General features: G+C 46.9%; 1 protein-coding gene across 1 annotated transcript in view; it reads right to left on the bottom strand.

The window, feature by feature from the left end:
- LOC8034788 (gamma-aminobutyric acid type B receptor subunit 2) overlaps positions 1-15,516 on the bottom strand; it is a 329,601-nt gene that overhangs the window by 121,715 nt on the left and 192,370 nt on the right. The window contains exons 8-9 of the mRNA XM_042289254.1: positions 14,525-14,608; positions 12,050-12,203 (exon numbers count right to left, since the gene is read on the bottom strand). Of these exons, the coding sequence (XP_042145188.1) occupies positions 12,050-12,203; positions 14,525-14,608 (238 nt within the window). The remainder of the gene's footprint in view (positions 1-12,049; positions 12,204-14,524; positions 14,609-15,516) is intronic.

Here is a 15,516-nt window from a genome sequence, read left to right as displayed (position 1 = left end):
TTTAGAGGAGGCTGTGCTGCTGCAGACGCCGGCATGTGCGGCGTGAGCAGCCGGGTGACGGTCCCGTCGCGCGTGTCTAGCTTCCTCCGGCTCCAAGCGGCGGCGATAGTCGTCCACGCGAAATAATGACCACCGTTAAAGACAAGATACATGTGTGTGCGTGCCTTTCGTCACGATGACAACCGATCAAGACAATAAATGTGTTCGTTCCTTTGCTGAAAATTATGTGTCACGTGTGTGTCGTGTTCTAAACAGCTTCGCTGGTCATCCTCCTACACAGAGTGGAATGGATCATGATTTTTTTTGGCTTAAATGATACTGCTGTCCTCAACCATGACTGTGCGAAAATGCTTAGTAATATATTTGTGAAAACGTTTGCTCGGGACATTTATTCTTGTGCTGTTTTTTCTTTCTCACGGATCCAGTTGCTTTATAATTTCATGGAAATGTCAAGCTGAATGACAATCCCACAGTTCCTTCGTCAAGAAGTATTGATCATATTATTACTAAATTTCTTAAAAGCACTATAATAAATAGCCCACTTTTTTGTTTATAACATATTTCAGCAGTATCTAGTAAGTGGCGCAGTTCCAGAGGACTGGAAAATTCGCAAGATTGTTTTACAATACAAATCAGGCAACAAGCACTCTCCCAACAATTATAGACATATTTCCTTGATTCGAACGCCCTGTAAGGGCCCATACTATAGAGCATATCATCTATTCTGACCTTGTTCAATTTCTTGACTCCAACTCGTTTTGTTTTGTTCACGTGTTTTTTATAAATATCCCTCCTCTGAAACGTAACTTTTCGTTTTTTACCAAGGATTTTTTTTTTCGTTCATGACAACGAATTCCATGTTGAATATACTTTTCTCGACTTCTGCAAAGCTTCTGATAAAGTTTCACAGAACATGAAGCTCCTGAAGCAAGTAAACTCAGCCTTCATAATAATGCAATAACTTGGATTAAGCGTTTTCGAACAAATCTCTCTCAGTTTTTAATTTAAATGATTTTATCTCCCCTGCGAGACCTGTCGTAGGGCCTATACTATTTCTCTTTTATATTAACGTAAATGTGCTTCGTATGTTTCGCCATGCCTTAGTCTATTTGTGGGAGATTGCGTGAGTTATCGGGAAATTACTAGTAATTCCGATGTTCTCCTTTTTTCAAACGACTTGAATGTTGTATCTGATTTGTGCAGACAATGGCACATGACCCTTCAAACTAACAAGCGCCAAGCAATGGGAGTTTCACGTGGTAAGACATTCCCTTCCACTTACTACCCCGGTGACATTCATTTGCTTTTTGCGACGTTCAATAAATATCATGGTGTCTGCTTCTAAACCTATCATGGAAAGCCCCCATTGATTACATTCTTGCTAGAGCTAATTCTGTTAGGCTACATAAGACGTAGCTCTCTTTTAGCTCTTGTCCCTCTTAAACGCTCATTGTTAAAATTTATTGTCTGCAGAAAATGAGAGATGTTCCTGTAATCGGGGATCCTGGTCAAACAACACGCACCTATAACCTTGAGTCACTGTAGACTCGTAGCGCTCATTTTATACTCCGCAGATACAGTGTACTACAAATACGGCGTGTTGCTTGGAACGGCGCGACTCGAATACGGGAACTTGTGAAGCTGCGCGTGTAGACAACTCTGGCGGCGCTGCAGTCGAAAGGGCAGCGGAAAGCCGCTGCAGTCCGCACGTGCGGCGGCACGGGCGGACTGCACAGCCTGCACGCTGTGCACTCGCACAGCCACAACCATACTGACCCTACTGGCGATGCGCCGGTGTCAACACCTAACGCGATCTACACCACACGCCTCATACGAGCCACTTCGGTCCCACACCACCGTATATTCCTGAGTCCGCGGACTATACATGTTTAAAAGTTTAATTTTTACCCGATGCTGACTACCCATATGTGCGAACTATACAAGATTTGTTTTTTTTTCTAGATCGTTCGCTGTGATAAGACGGGAAGGATTTTATGCATAACGGAGTATAGTAATGTTGATTTATGTAGGATACAAGCTTTTATGTGAGCTATGATAGAGCAGGCGTTTGTCAAAATGTGTTCTGTACGATCATTTTTACCTTTGGACTGGGCACTAAGTGAGGACTATACACGGCGTACGGACCATGCACGGGGTGCAGACTATCTTAGCAAAATCTTTTATTTTTGACCCCAAATTTGCCATTGGGGACTATGCGTCAGGTGCTCACTGCAGTCCGGAAAATACGGGACGCTGTATCCGCAACCATCATAGTACAGCGTATGACAGCTAACCTCTCTTTACTTATTTTGTTGAGCCATAAATGCTCTCGTCTGTCTTCTTTCTACAAAATATATCATACTAATCCTATCCATAAAAAAAAAGAAAAACAACACTTTTTCCCGATTTTTTTATATACAAAAGAATCAATCATCAGCTTACGCAATGATTTAATTCTGAGTAAATAGGTGCACTTTCCAGTTGACAGCCGCCGTGGAAATCTCGCGCGAGCTTTCTTCTCTTCCACGGGCTCCAGTCACTTTTTGCACTCGTCGTCTTCGTGGTCTCTTGGCTGCTACAGATTGCCCCCTCCTATGTGATGTAGACGGCAGAGAGGAGCAGCCCGCGTAACGGTGGCGTCGATTACGCGTAGAAGGAGGGAAGGTGACGTTTATTGTAGATATTTGATTAATAGGACGAATTGGGGGGGGGGGGGGGGGGGAGTTAGCCTCGGCGGTCGTCGCCAGATAAGAAGGCTTGAGCGGGTCGACAGGCACCGTGGCTGTTTGGCAACCGAAGCCTAGGACAAAATATTGATCTCGTTATTCTACGACCTGAAAGGGGCCGTCATATGGCCGTCGAAATGGCTTCTGAGCGGCGTCTCGCCGAACGAAGACGTGTGTGGACGTTTGGAGGGCTTGTGGTACATACATCGGTGGCCGTTTCTTTCATCTTGGTCGAACTGTGCGGATTTGGAGGATGGCAGCTTTTAGTTCGGTGACGTAGTTCACGAGGTCGGTGACGACTTGTGCATCACTCGGTGAAAATAAGTCTTCGGGAAGAAGCAGAATATTGAAATATATGAACCTCCATAATCTATAACCCGAGACGAGAAGACATAAAAACAATGGACAAGACTACGCAACGATTTCTGCCATCTTGCCCGTTATTTTATTTTTCCTCATCTCAGTGTTTAGATTATTATGTTTCCTATACAGCCCGCATGCATACACTTTCGCTCCTTGCGAGCTCTGCGGAGCTACATCCGAGCTCATCTTTGACCGCGGATCGGAGTCCTAGGAAAACGAGCGGTAGTAGTGCGCACCGATCGGTAGAATCTTCCTGTGCCTTGAGTGATGACTTAATTTCAAAATGAGCCAAATCCAAAAACCTAAGGTAAACCTATTTTGGTTGAAATTCGGAGTTTATATGGGAGTTCGTCGTTTTCAAACGGTATTGATCTGAAATCGATCATATTATGCAGGAAGAACCAATGTAAAAGTGTACGCGATACAGAGCTTAAATCTAGATCCATAAGCACACATTTTCGCTTATCTGCTTCGCTTCACATAAATTTGGCTCATTAAGAACAAAGCAGAAAATATGTTAAGAGATTGATTGAGTTTTTCGACCATGCCGTTGGCTATGCGGTGATAGGATGTCGTATGAATGTGGTGTGTACCGACGGGATGCTTGAGAGAACGAAATAGAGATGACTCGGACTGTCGTCCTGTGTCAGTTGTTACGCTGAGCCGTACACCAAATATCGCAACCGATTCGCTAATAAAAACACTGGTGATGATGCTGGCTGTTTTATTGAAATAAGGTAGGCTTTAGCCCACTTCTAAATCGGACGACTTAAAGGGATACTTCAACAATATTTGAAATATTCCCGTCGTGTTCAAAAATAGGTTGAATATGATCCACGATATCCGTAAATGACAATCGCACGTTTGTATTTTGAGCCTGGTGGCTGTATTCTTCGCTACAAACGGCCCACTCTGACAAGCGCTCGGAGAAGTCCCAGCGGAGACCACGTGACATCCAACGCAATCGTGACGTAGGTCGTCTCAAGACGAGCAAAGCTACGGCGAGGCTGACGTCGAGAGGATGGCCTAGTCGTTCCAGCCACCGAAGCGGCTGCTTTTGTACGAATTTTGAGTGACGGGTTAATCTTCTATAATCTTGTGGGGGGACAATAGCGACTTCTGCTGCACACAAAAGGGATTCTCAAGAAGAGGGGAGTTCCTCCTGCCTCTTTTCTCTCGTCGTGGCCAGAGGCGAGACAACCTCCGTCACTAGCTGTCAATGTTGCTAGACGGGCATTACAAGCGAGGCGTTAGCGACATCCACCACGTGCTCTTTGCTAATCGTTTAATTCGTTTTAAAATTCATTTTCGTGACTTTTTTAACATGATATTGGTATGTTCGATATGATGCTGCTCCTTTGAACACATATAGACCAAAAAATGAACGCCGAAATTTCGTTGTAGTATCCCTTTAAGTAAGTATACGGGTATCACAATTTGTTTGAGGCAACGGACCGACGATTTCAATGTGAACGTGATCAAAACGGGTGATAGGTAGTGGGAATTATTGAAAAAGGCGTCCAAGCGTGTTTTATTGGCAGTCTGTGGCAACGAACGTGTTTGTCGGGACTGATGTGGCAGAGGAGATGCAGACAAAGCGCTGGCTTTAGCGCCGATGTCTATCAGAAAACATTGCCCGGTGCCGCGGTCGGTGACAAACATTTAGTGGCCGGAATCTGTCCCAATAGCCCTGGCCTGTTCTAGGGATGGGGAACATTGTTTTCCGCAGCAGCACAACGTGGGGTGAAGTTTCTATTTCCGAATGTTGTGTAATGAGGTTGAACGGCTTTGAGAATTGCGGCCGTCAACACGTTGCCGCGAGGTCTATTGGGAACGCAACGAAATGGTGGCTACGCTGTTTTCATGTTCTGCCAACTCTCTGTGAAATACGTATTGCAGCTGATGCAGCTTCATGGAGAAGTCTTGCGATGGTGACGCAGAAGGGATTCTAGAGATCCTCGTGTCTGTCAGAGCTCTGCTACCATTGGTGAAGCAACGCCCTTAACAAAGTCAGTCAGCTGTGCAAGGGCGGGCGACTGGAGGTTCGATTCCACCGCTAGCACCATGCAAACGTAGGTACGCTATATCTTGAGAAATAACCTCTTCAACAGAAATGCGTCGGATGATGCGGCTTTTTCGCCAAGGAGTTGCTGCAGGAGTCGGAGTAATTGTGAGAATCTTCGGTGGCCCAACTCCTCGCTCGTTAAAAGCTGGTGCACATGGTGCTGTTCGCTTTCTGACGTTTGTTTCACCAGCTCCTTCTTCAAATTAGAATACGGGTCCGTCGCTGATGGGACGAGAACCGAATCTCGTACTTCATCCACGATTTTGGGTGAACGGGCGGAGATCACGTAGGGGAACATGCGAACGTCTGAGGTAATCCAATAGGGGGCCTTTCGGCTTCGGCAAGCCACACCTCCCGATCTGAGGCCCATTATTTTGGAAGACGTAGAGGCACTGATGAGAGGGCAGATGAGGTAGAATCCTAATTGGTTGCCATGAGCGTTTAGCTATAGGCGAAAAGGCTTTGTCTAGGTCACCACTTATAGAATCATGTAATAGCGAGGAAATAGATGTGTATTCTAGTTGTCAGCCGCCGTGTATATCTAGCAGCAGCTCTGTTCTCTTGCACAGGCTCCGGTCACCTTTTTGCACTTGTCGCCTTTGTCTGAACTTGGCTGCTCCAACCTCAAAGCCTCCATCCCTCATTGTCGAACATAAGTTTATAAAAATTTATTCATACCTAGAACATCGTCAGAGTGAAACCACCTGCTCGCACGATTAGTATCAATAACCTCATAAAATATGTTTAAAATAGCTTTCAATAATTATTTTGACCTAAGTATTCCGTGTCTGTGTTTTACTAATATTTTGTCTATGTCAACGTGGTTAGTTACCAACTCTTCCTCCTGGTTTCCGAGGGTACTGTAGGAGACAAATAAATAAATTCCAAGGACCGCGGTCACGTGAAGCAGTCAGCATGGCGTTTTTAACGTGACATCATCCCCCTAACCCGTAGCGTGACGTCGTTTTTACGGGGTGAGGGCAAGTGATGCGTCACGTGATGCTGCACAGTGTGACGACACGTTAGACCCAGTCGTAATAGTGTTTTCTCGTGACAGCGTGCCAAGTTACACGATACACTCCGCGACTACGTGCGGCCCTGGTATCATGTTTTCATAAACATGTTCTTGTGACACTATAGGCTTAGAAACCAACCGAGATGGATGGTCGCCATTTCTTGGGCACGAAGCGCCTGATTGGATCCGAGTCATCGTCGAACGATGACGCAATCCTCGTGTCCAATACGCTCTCAGGGTACGTGCCCGAGCAATGCGGAGATCAAGTTCGCCTACTCCTTTTGCAGGGCTGTGATGACGTGAGAACAATGCCGAGCTCTGATTGGCTGATTGAAAAAAAAAATAGTGGGTAGAGCTCAAAGCATCTAGTATTGAGCTCTACCCACTATGGTTTTCAGTCCGCTAATAACGGCTTGATGCAGTTCTAACGTCACGGGAACTCCTGCGCAAGAAGCAGTCGACTTGCTATTCGTGCCGATTATTAGAAGGTCGGAACCACTATGGCGAAACAACTGCCTCGAGGAACGTGCAAATCATTCCATAAAATAGCGAACGTCGAAGCGCGGCCAAAACTACGAGCTGTCGAGACAATCAAGCAGCGTCAGAAGTGCAACGTCACTGCGCTCACCCCCTTTGTCTGTGGGTGTTTTTTTTTTTTTTTTTTTTTTCGTGTGCCGTGATTTGGAAGTTTTAGTACGCCATTGTTCGGAGATTCATCAGCTGCCAACAGAGGGCAGTATTTCGAAAGGGTCTATGGTGGATAGGCGACGACGCAAACTTTCGAAAAAGGTCCATTAGCATATCAGTGTTTTCATGTTGTTTTCTCTTAACGTGCACATGGCAGCAGGATAGCCGTGTACGCACCCGATGCTGCGCAAATATATGGCTAATAACTAGGGTGTGTACTTTCCGGTGTTTATTTGTGAGAAAAATCGGCGGATGTTTTTCGGTGTTTATTTATTTTCGAAACACCGGTGTATTTCGGTGGAACGTCTCACGACGAGGCTAAAATCGGTGATTATCAGTGGAAAAAAATGCGATTTATCACAGACAAAGAGTTCTAATTTTATTAACATATTTCATACACTTCTCGAGAAAGCATATATTTCTCACACTTGGTTATTATAGTGGATGCAAGCATACTTCGAGAGGTTTGCATCCATCTTGGCAGCACGTTCCTTGCGGTTCACAACCCGCAATTTTGAAAACACACGCTCCACATTTTCGCTGGACACAGGAAACCCCAAAATGTCCAGCCAGGCTTTGGACAGTAGACTCCAGTCAGGTAAATGAAGTTTCCAAAATAACACTGGATCAACGGTGCTAGTCACAGCATACTGGCGGTAACAAAGAAACTCTGATTCTAGGTCACTCAGCTAGCTCTCGTCTCGGAGGACCAGTCGATAGATAGTTTCATAAGGCACAAATCCCTCTGGTAGCTCCACGTTTATGCACGGATTAACAATTGACACGCGGAACCAGAACGACGATTCATCCATGAAATCTGTAGCGTAGTCATCCTGAGCTTTCCGCTTACTTCCCATCCTGGTGGCCTTCTACTCCGCGTGACGACGAAGGGAAGCAAGTCTCACGTTGAGAAAACCCGCAGACGCGGGACGGACGTGCCTTCTCAAACACGTCTGCAAATGTTTTTACAGAACGGTCCTTTTATATACAGCCGAAAAACTCCCCCGCCAACAAAACCCTTTTTCCGTTTCCCCAAAAGCCCATGGAAACTAAACAGATAACAAGGAACGCATCTCAGTTCTGAAAGTTCAGTAGCCCTGTACGACACGGACGTTGGCATTCCCTTCCAGGAACGACAGCAACCTCTGAATACATGGCTTGCACCGACATTACTTGGCCAGACACAATGGAGAAAAGGCACGTGAAAGCGTACCCTCCGCTGCGTTAATGTTTCCACAAAAGGGGGCCATGAGCGACACAATGGGGGAAAGGCGTGTGAGAGCTTAGCTTTCACTGCGTTAACTATACGCTTTTCACCCCCAGAAAGGAGGGCGGACTGACGCCACGTGCAAGCCATGTATAGACACTGAAAGAATGCAGGATCCACGAGATAACACGTTTGACGAACTTCTACATGGAAAGGGTTTCGCTAGGTCGGAAACGTGCAACGACCGGTGTTTTTAGGCTTTAACCGGGGCGAAAATATCCAACCACCGGTGTTTTTCGGTTTTAACCGATTTTGTATTTTCGTCACCGACGGATGTTTATCGGTGTTTTTTGGTTAAAACCGGAAAATACACACCCTACTAATAACTTACCTGATTTTGCCAAATGTTCGGGCACGCATTCCGAGCGTGCGTTCGGCTCAGCTCGTTAGATGAACGAGTGCTGCGACAGCGTTAGGCAAAATCTCGTATCCAGCCACACATTTCGTGCCCGAGGAATGGCGATCGCCGATGGTGCTCGATGGGATTTCGGAAAGAGTCTATGACTTGGGGCCGCCACACGCGTGTACATAAACGTGGGAGCGTGTTGGTTATTGGACAAAGACGACAAAAAATTAACACACTTCAGACAAAGGGACGACGGGCACTTTTTTTTTCAACGCGCAACAACAGAGATATACGAACTCCTAGCGGAGTATTTATGAACCCAGCCCCGCCCAGAAGAAACAAAAAGAAAGTGATATAGTAAATACAGAATAAACGGAGACAAAAAAAAAGTGTGACAGAAAAGTTGCATTGTCGGATGGAAGATGAAATCGCAAAGACAATGCACTGTATCTATGTTGTTGCGAGTTGAAAGAAGTGTCCGTCGTCCCTTTGGCCTTAAGTGTGTTATTCTTCCTTTCGTCGTTGTTCACCCGCGAGTATTTGTGCTTTGTGCGGCTATAAGGATGCGCATTTAATTTCCGCTCTTCCGTTTCACATTTAGGCAGCCCGGTCGCGGAACGTTTCGCTCCACATTTCAACGAGCGTGAGCTCTCCGATCCTGAAGGTGAAACCCGCTGGTTGGCGTCGCATTGTCTCGATGTGCACTCTAAAAAAAGTCTGCGGGTATACTTTCACGCACAACACTTGTAGAGCCAATCACCGCAACTTACGGAAGGAGCTCAGCGACTGACGATGCCGGAATATATGTTTAGACCAAAAAACGCAGTCTGAGTTGTGACATTAAGCAATGCAAAACGTCACGCTTGCATTGCTTCATGTCAAAACTCAGACGGCGTTTTTTGGTCTAAACAGATGTTTCGGCATCGTCATTCGCTGAGCTCCCTCGTAAGTTGCGGTGATTGGCTCTCCGAGTGCTGTGCGGGAAAGTATACCCGCATAACTTTTTTAGAGTGTGTGAATACTCCGTTTCAGGATGACTCGTCAAAGGGCGGACGCTATCCTCTAAAGAAGAGTGCGTGAGTGCGCTTCTCTGCGGAACAGGAAGACACCCAATCACCGCGAACAATAAACAGGATCCTAGCGAATGACAAATCGAAGCGTGCGAATAGACAAAAAAGAAAATGTGATGCACTCAGAGACAATGAGGACGACGTCCGCTCCCGCTCATTGTAGTCAGCACTTCGCATTTTCTTACATCTAATCGTATTCTATGCTTCGTCATTCGCCAATATGTTTTAGTGCGCAGCTCTTAGACGTCAGTTTCCGGGTTTCGCGGCTTCGGCATAACCACGCTAAATTTAGCGGGAAAATTGACGTAACGTGACCTCAACACCAATTCAGTTTCCCCGCTAAATTTAGGGGAAAAATCGACGTCACGTGCGGAGGAGGAGGAGGGGAAGGTACGGAGTAGCAAAGGAGGAGGGGAGGAGGATGGAAGTAGGAGAAGGGGAGAGGAGGAGGGGAGAGCAGGACGAGGAGTAGAGAACGGGAAGTGGAGAGGGTACGGAGGAGGAGGGGCATACTATCCCCTCCGTACCCTCCCCTCCTCCTGCTCCTCAAGAGCTGCGCTCTGATTTCCCGTTAGAGAAAATTTTAAACGTCTTTATTTTTAGAGCGCAGCTCTTAGGCGCCAGTTTCAGGCTTGAGCGACGTCGGCGTCACCGCGTGACGTCACACGTGACGTCATGAGGGCTACGAGTGACGTCGCGAGGATCACCAGTCACGTCACGAGGGTCACGTGTGACGCCACGAGCGTCACGTGTGACGTCACGAAGGTCGGCACTGACGTCAAGAGTGACGTCACGAGGGTCACCAGTGACGTCATGAGGGTCATGTGTGACGTCACGACAGCGATGAGTGGCGTCTCGAGGGCGACGAGGGATGTCACGAGGTTGACGAATGACGTCACAAGGGTCACCAGTGACATCACGAGGGACACGAATGACGTCACGAGTGTAACCGGTGACGCCACGAGGGTAACCAGTGACATCAGGAGCGTCACGAGTGACGTTACGAAGGTAACCAGTGTCGTCACCATCGCCGTCACAAAGGTCACGAGTGACATCACGAAGGTCACGTCTGTGTTACGTCCTGAGTGCAACGAGTGACGTCACGAGGGCCACGATTGACACCACGAGGGTCACCAGTGACGTCATGAGGGTCATGTGTGACGTCACGAGGGTCACGAGTGAAGTCACTTTCGTGTCGTCACGCGGGCATACACTCCCCGCTTCCTCCTCCTCCTCCTCAAGAGCTGCGCTCTAATTCGGAATTACAGGGAATGGTAAACAACTTCAATTTTTTACAAGCTGCGGTCACACTGCCCACAGATTATACGAAACACGGTGTTTGTGGCAGACCTGATGACAGAATTGTGCGCGAAGACTCGTCAAGCATGTTCGAAGCTAGATTGCTTCATACACTCTCCGCACAATTCTGCAGACCTTTTTTGTGTGACCAACGATACAGCACCACCACACAAGAAAGAAACCTCAGACAGTGTCTACATACCCTCTTTACTGATAACGTATTAGCAGAGTGACTGCAGCTCGAGATGAAAGAAACCGAGGCCAGGCGATTGCCGGCGTTCCAGGGGTTTCTATGCCAACGGCTCGCTTCGATTATTATATTATATTTCGACTCCCGGGCAATTTCCGCCACACAACCGGCGAGGAATTTCGTACCTTCATGGATGAAAGGCCGCCGGTCGCTCGGGAGCTCCTGTTCCGAATAACCGATTCTGCGTAAATGGCAGACGTTGCGCCGAGGGTAAAAAAAAGACTTTATGGCTTCGCCATAAAGTGCCATAAAGGCGTCAGGTATTACAACTCGACGTATTTATTGACCCGGTAGCGGTACTATAGCGCTCCGCCGCTTACCGACCGCGCCATGTTGAGCGAAGCTCACGGCTCGCTCGCATGCGAGAGGTGGCTCCACTGCCCTGTGCTCCGTAATTGAAGTAGCGGAAATTGTGGCATAGATTACGTTTAATGAAGAAAAACAACAACAACAACCTAGAGCTTCATTCTTTGGTCATAAACAGCTTCCCAGTAAAAGCTTTATTACTATTTGAGTTTTTTGTCGCTGGCTCGAGGGAGTGCAGAGGCACATACATTTGGGTCCAACGTTCTTAGGTCTATGAGTTGATAAGCTCTACGAAACAGCGTCTTTCGAAAACAGTTCTTCCCTTTTGGCCGCACGCGAGCATGCAGGTAAGGGGGATAGCGATCCTAGCGCACACCAGCAGCATCGCTCCCACGGACGACGGGGAAGGACCGCTTCCGAACGACGCTTATTTTGTGCAAAATTTACGTTCACCATTAAATCCACGAAACATTCACTCTCCACCACAGGCAATGTAACGTCTAACGTTACGCCGATTCCGCCGTTTTTGTCCATGCCGGCTGATAGCAGAGCGAGCGCCACGCAGCGAGCGCGCCACGATAAAAGCTCCATATGTTCTAGGAATTTGTCAACTAACTTTTACCTATATAGTAACGTTGCTTGGAACCGCACGTACCTCTGGTTTCTGAACTTGACGTTGATGACCAGGAAGACGGACGCCAGAATGATTCCCAGCACGCAGAGGATGCACAGGACCGCGTAGATGGTCAGGTTCACGCGCGTCCTCTCGATCACGATCAGGGTCCGGTCCATCGGGGGATCCAGCCCTCCTGCGACGTTCACCCAGACCGAATTGGCGAGCTAGAACCGCCATCTTTGCGCCGTCTTCTTTGTCTGCTGGGCCGTAGTATGCATTGTGCGCTTGCGCAGAATGCGTACTACGGCCCAGCAGGCAGTAGCTCTTTTCCGCGGATTGTCAGACGGCGCGTATGCGTCCACGGCCCATTGGCTCGGCATTTTTCGCACGGGTGATAAGCGCTGGGAAGGTGTGTACTTGGGAACAACTCGGTGAAGCGATGCCCCTTTGCGCTCACGCGTCCTGAGCGCCGATCGAAGGGATTTACTCTCACATTTCTCTTATGAATTGCCACGAAAAGACACCACAGTGCTGCCAAGTCCTTGACTTTGACAATGTTAAATTCCAAGCAACTCTGCAAAGTAACTAAAAGTGAGAAGTTTTGGTGGCGGTTCCTCATTGTTCCCACCCGTGAAGTACGATCACGATTTGTCTCAATGGTTGAGATCGTTGTGACATGTCATATGGCGAACGACACATTTGATCATGCGTGCACAAGACATGGCGGAGGCTCGTAGTCCTCACAAAATGTGGATAACGTCACATTGTGACGTGTGTGACGTCATAGTCAAGCATTAATTGCATTATGGATCATGTCGTACGCTCCTGTTATAATGTGATCTACGATCTCAGCATTATTCTTCAGCTATCAACACAATAAATAGGTTTATTTGTAGTAGCGTATCATTAAAACTGATTAAACGTGGCACATTAAATATTTGTAGGTTATCGACCCGTTATGACCCAATCGGTGCTATGCTGACTGCGATATTAGAGTTATGAAGATGCAACACTTGGATACACCACTGGACACCATCTTAAATTACGTGGCTTCTGCCAAGAGTATTTGTACCCTTGACCGCGTCCTGTTAACGAAATAAATCCCTGGCTCGGCGGCTGTATTTATAAGCTTTCTTTGAGCGGAAACTGTCGTTTCAGGGAACTCTGCATGTTTCCAATTTCCAACAAGGACTTTGCTAACCAGATTTGTCAAGTCAATTCCACTCAGAGAACGATTCCCTGCTTGTGATCGTGCCCACGGAGAGGTTTAAGCAACGCAGTGTGTCGCTTCTAATGGCTTCTCACTTCTTGATTCGTTCTCAGGAGTTTTTATCAGCTGGAAAGCGCAATCCCATTGCCTGTGGAGCTACAATATGTCGCTCAAGGACTCGCATGCCCCTAAGCTTTTTGAGCTGTCGGTCACTATGGTTGCTTGATCGATCATTGATCAAACTGCGCTGCTAAGCTCGTAACATTAAAAGACACCAACAGAAGAACATCACATAGAGATGTAAGCTCAAAGTTGCAAAGTTTACGTGTGGTATATATTATGTTTTAAAACACGAAACGTTTTTAAACGACCTTCCCACCCCCAACCCCAATCCCCAAATGTTTTCCGTCCGTGCACTTCCCCCTAAATTTAGTGGGGAAACTATATTGGTGTTTAGGTCAAGTGATGTCAATTGATGTCACGCGACACACACACAAATCCCTTTACCCCGCTAAATTTAGCGAGGAAATTGACGTCACCTGACGTGACATCACCTGACGACATTGACTCATCAAAATAATTTCTCCCCTACAGCTAGCAGAAAAACTGACATCACACGATCTATACGTCAGCTTTAGTTTCCCCGTTAGGCATAGCGGAAAGATTGGCGCCACGTAAGCCATGCGTCCAGTTTTCTCCTTTAGAGGACTTTGTAGATAAAGGTGGCTGCCAATTGTTTTTGTCGTCACAGACAGCTTAAGAAAGGCGAGGCGTGTCCAAAGCATCCTCTTATCACGCTGCCGCTAGCGAGGTCGTGGCATCAGCCGATAAGAACACAAACGAACCACCCAGCAATAAGCGGTGACATAGTAATCCACATACGGCGTTTTTTAAGTTGTCGCTTGCTATGGTCCCAGCGTTGTTTTAATGATAAAATTGAATCAGTGTAGTTCAATTAAAGTAATACCACTAACTTATGCTCTCAAGTTCAATTTAATCGACCGCAATTTTAACTCTGAAACATTTTGAGATAAAAGCGATACAATACAAATTCGGAACGAGGCACAATAAATGCCTATCCTTAAAATATACCACAGCTGTACCTCAGCGCTTTTAGTCAGTGCTGTAAGTTGCGCTGATGTTGCTGATTTCACGCTTTATTGGTCATTCAGAGCCGACAGCGCTGCAGCCAGTGCTAAGCTACGTTCGAATCATCGCTGCCTCAGCGCTGTTCACTGCTCATTTAGCGCTTCGATGCACGTAATAAGGGGCCATAAGAACGAAGATCAGTAGATGTACATTACCTCGCCATATAATTGGCAAACCCTTGGCGAGGTCTAAGGCATCGGTAAGGCAGTCGTACTCGCCAATCTTCACCTCCTCTCCTTCTGCGTGGAACGGAAGACAACGTTTCAGGTAAAAGCCCGTCGAACAGTTCGAGTCAAAAGAGGAAGTTTTCGTAGACCGTGTTTCTCCCTCTGCAACGCTCTCCTCAATGACACCACCGGCACTGCGCATGCGCGCCGCTTTCCTTGTCTGCGGGCTTCTGGATCTCATAACGGACAGCGGAGAGCGTTGCAGGACGGCTTAAACGGTCTACGAAAACTTGAACCTATCCCCGTTTACTGCCGTGACCTCGACGTAGCACGCCGTCACTTAGGCGATATACATAAGGTCACGTACGTCACGCTTTGGGTCAGTATAACCTTGAGTGACGCGTGGCAAAGGAACAACACAATCATCGGGAAACGTTTTTTTGCTTCGAGAGGCATCGAAGAGACTCGCTAATACTTTCATGAATCATGTTTTTCGGTTTGGAGTGAGCTTACGAAGCCGAGGCATTTAAAAAGCTAACTAGATGCATGAGTTTGTATCTTTTAGGTACTTGAAAAATTCCAAAACACAAGAATTCTCAAAGTCCAACATTCTGAAGCTCAAACATACAGTTTTTTCAGGGCGCATAAATTGAATGTTCTAGTAACAAAATTCTATGGGAGCAACACAAACAAAAAAGGGGGTTGGTCAGAGACCAAAGAAGTCAGAGAGGAAGAAAGATAAAGAAAGAAAGAGGATATATACTTTTAATATTGCTCCGGAAGTCTTCGTTTCTTCGTGTTCAAGAGTAGACTGTGTGGTCGCGGCAGTTTTGGTACACAGACAGTTGGGAAGCGCCAAAAGTGCATAGTCATGGCGCTCATACCTTTTGTGCGTCACTGGCGAAACCAATCAAGTAAAGGGAATGTGTCGTGATCCTGCGGGTTTTCCTGCCGTGATTGGTTTAGCCGTAGATTTTGGC

Source organism: Ixodes scapularis, unplaced genomic scaffold (assembly GCF_016920785.2).
Source record: "Ixodes scapularis isolate PalLabHiFi unplaced genomic scaffold, ASM1692078v2 PGA_scaffold12__126_contigs__length_90152505, whole genome shotgun sequence".
Classification (NCBI taxonomy): Eukaryota; Metazoa; Arthropoda; class Arachnida; order Ixodida; family Ixodidae; genus Ixodes; species Ixodes scapularis.
This window is presented reverse-complemented; position numbering and strand designations above follow the sequence as displayed.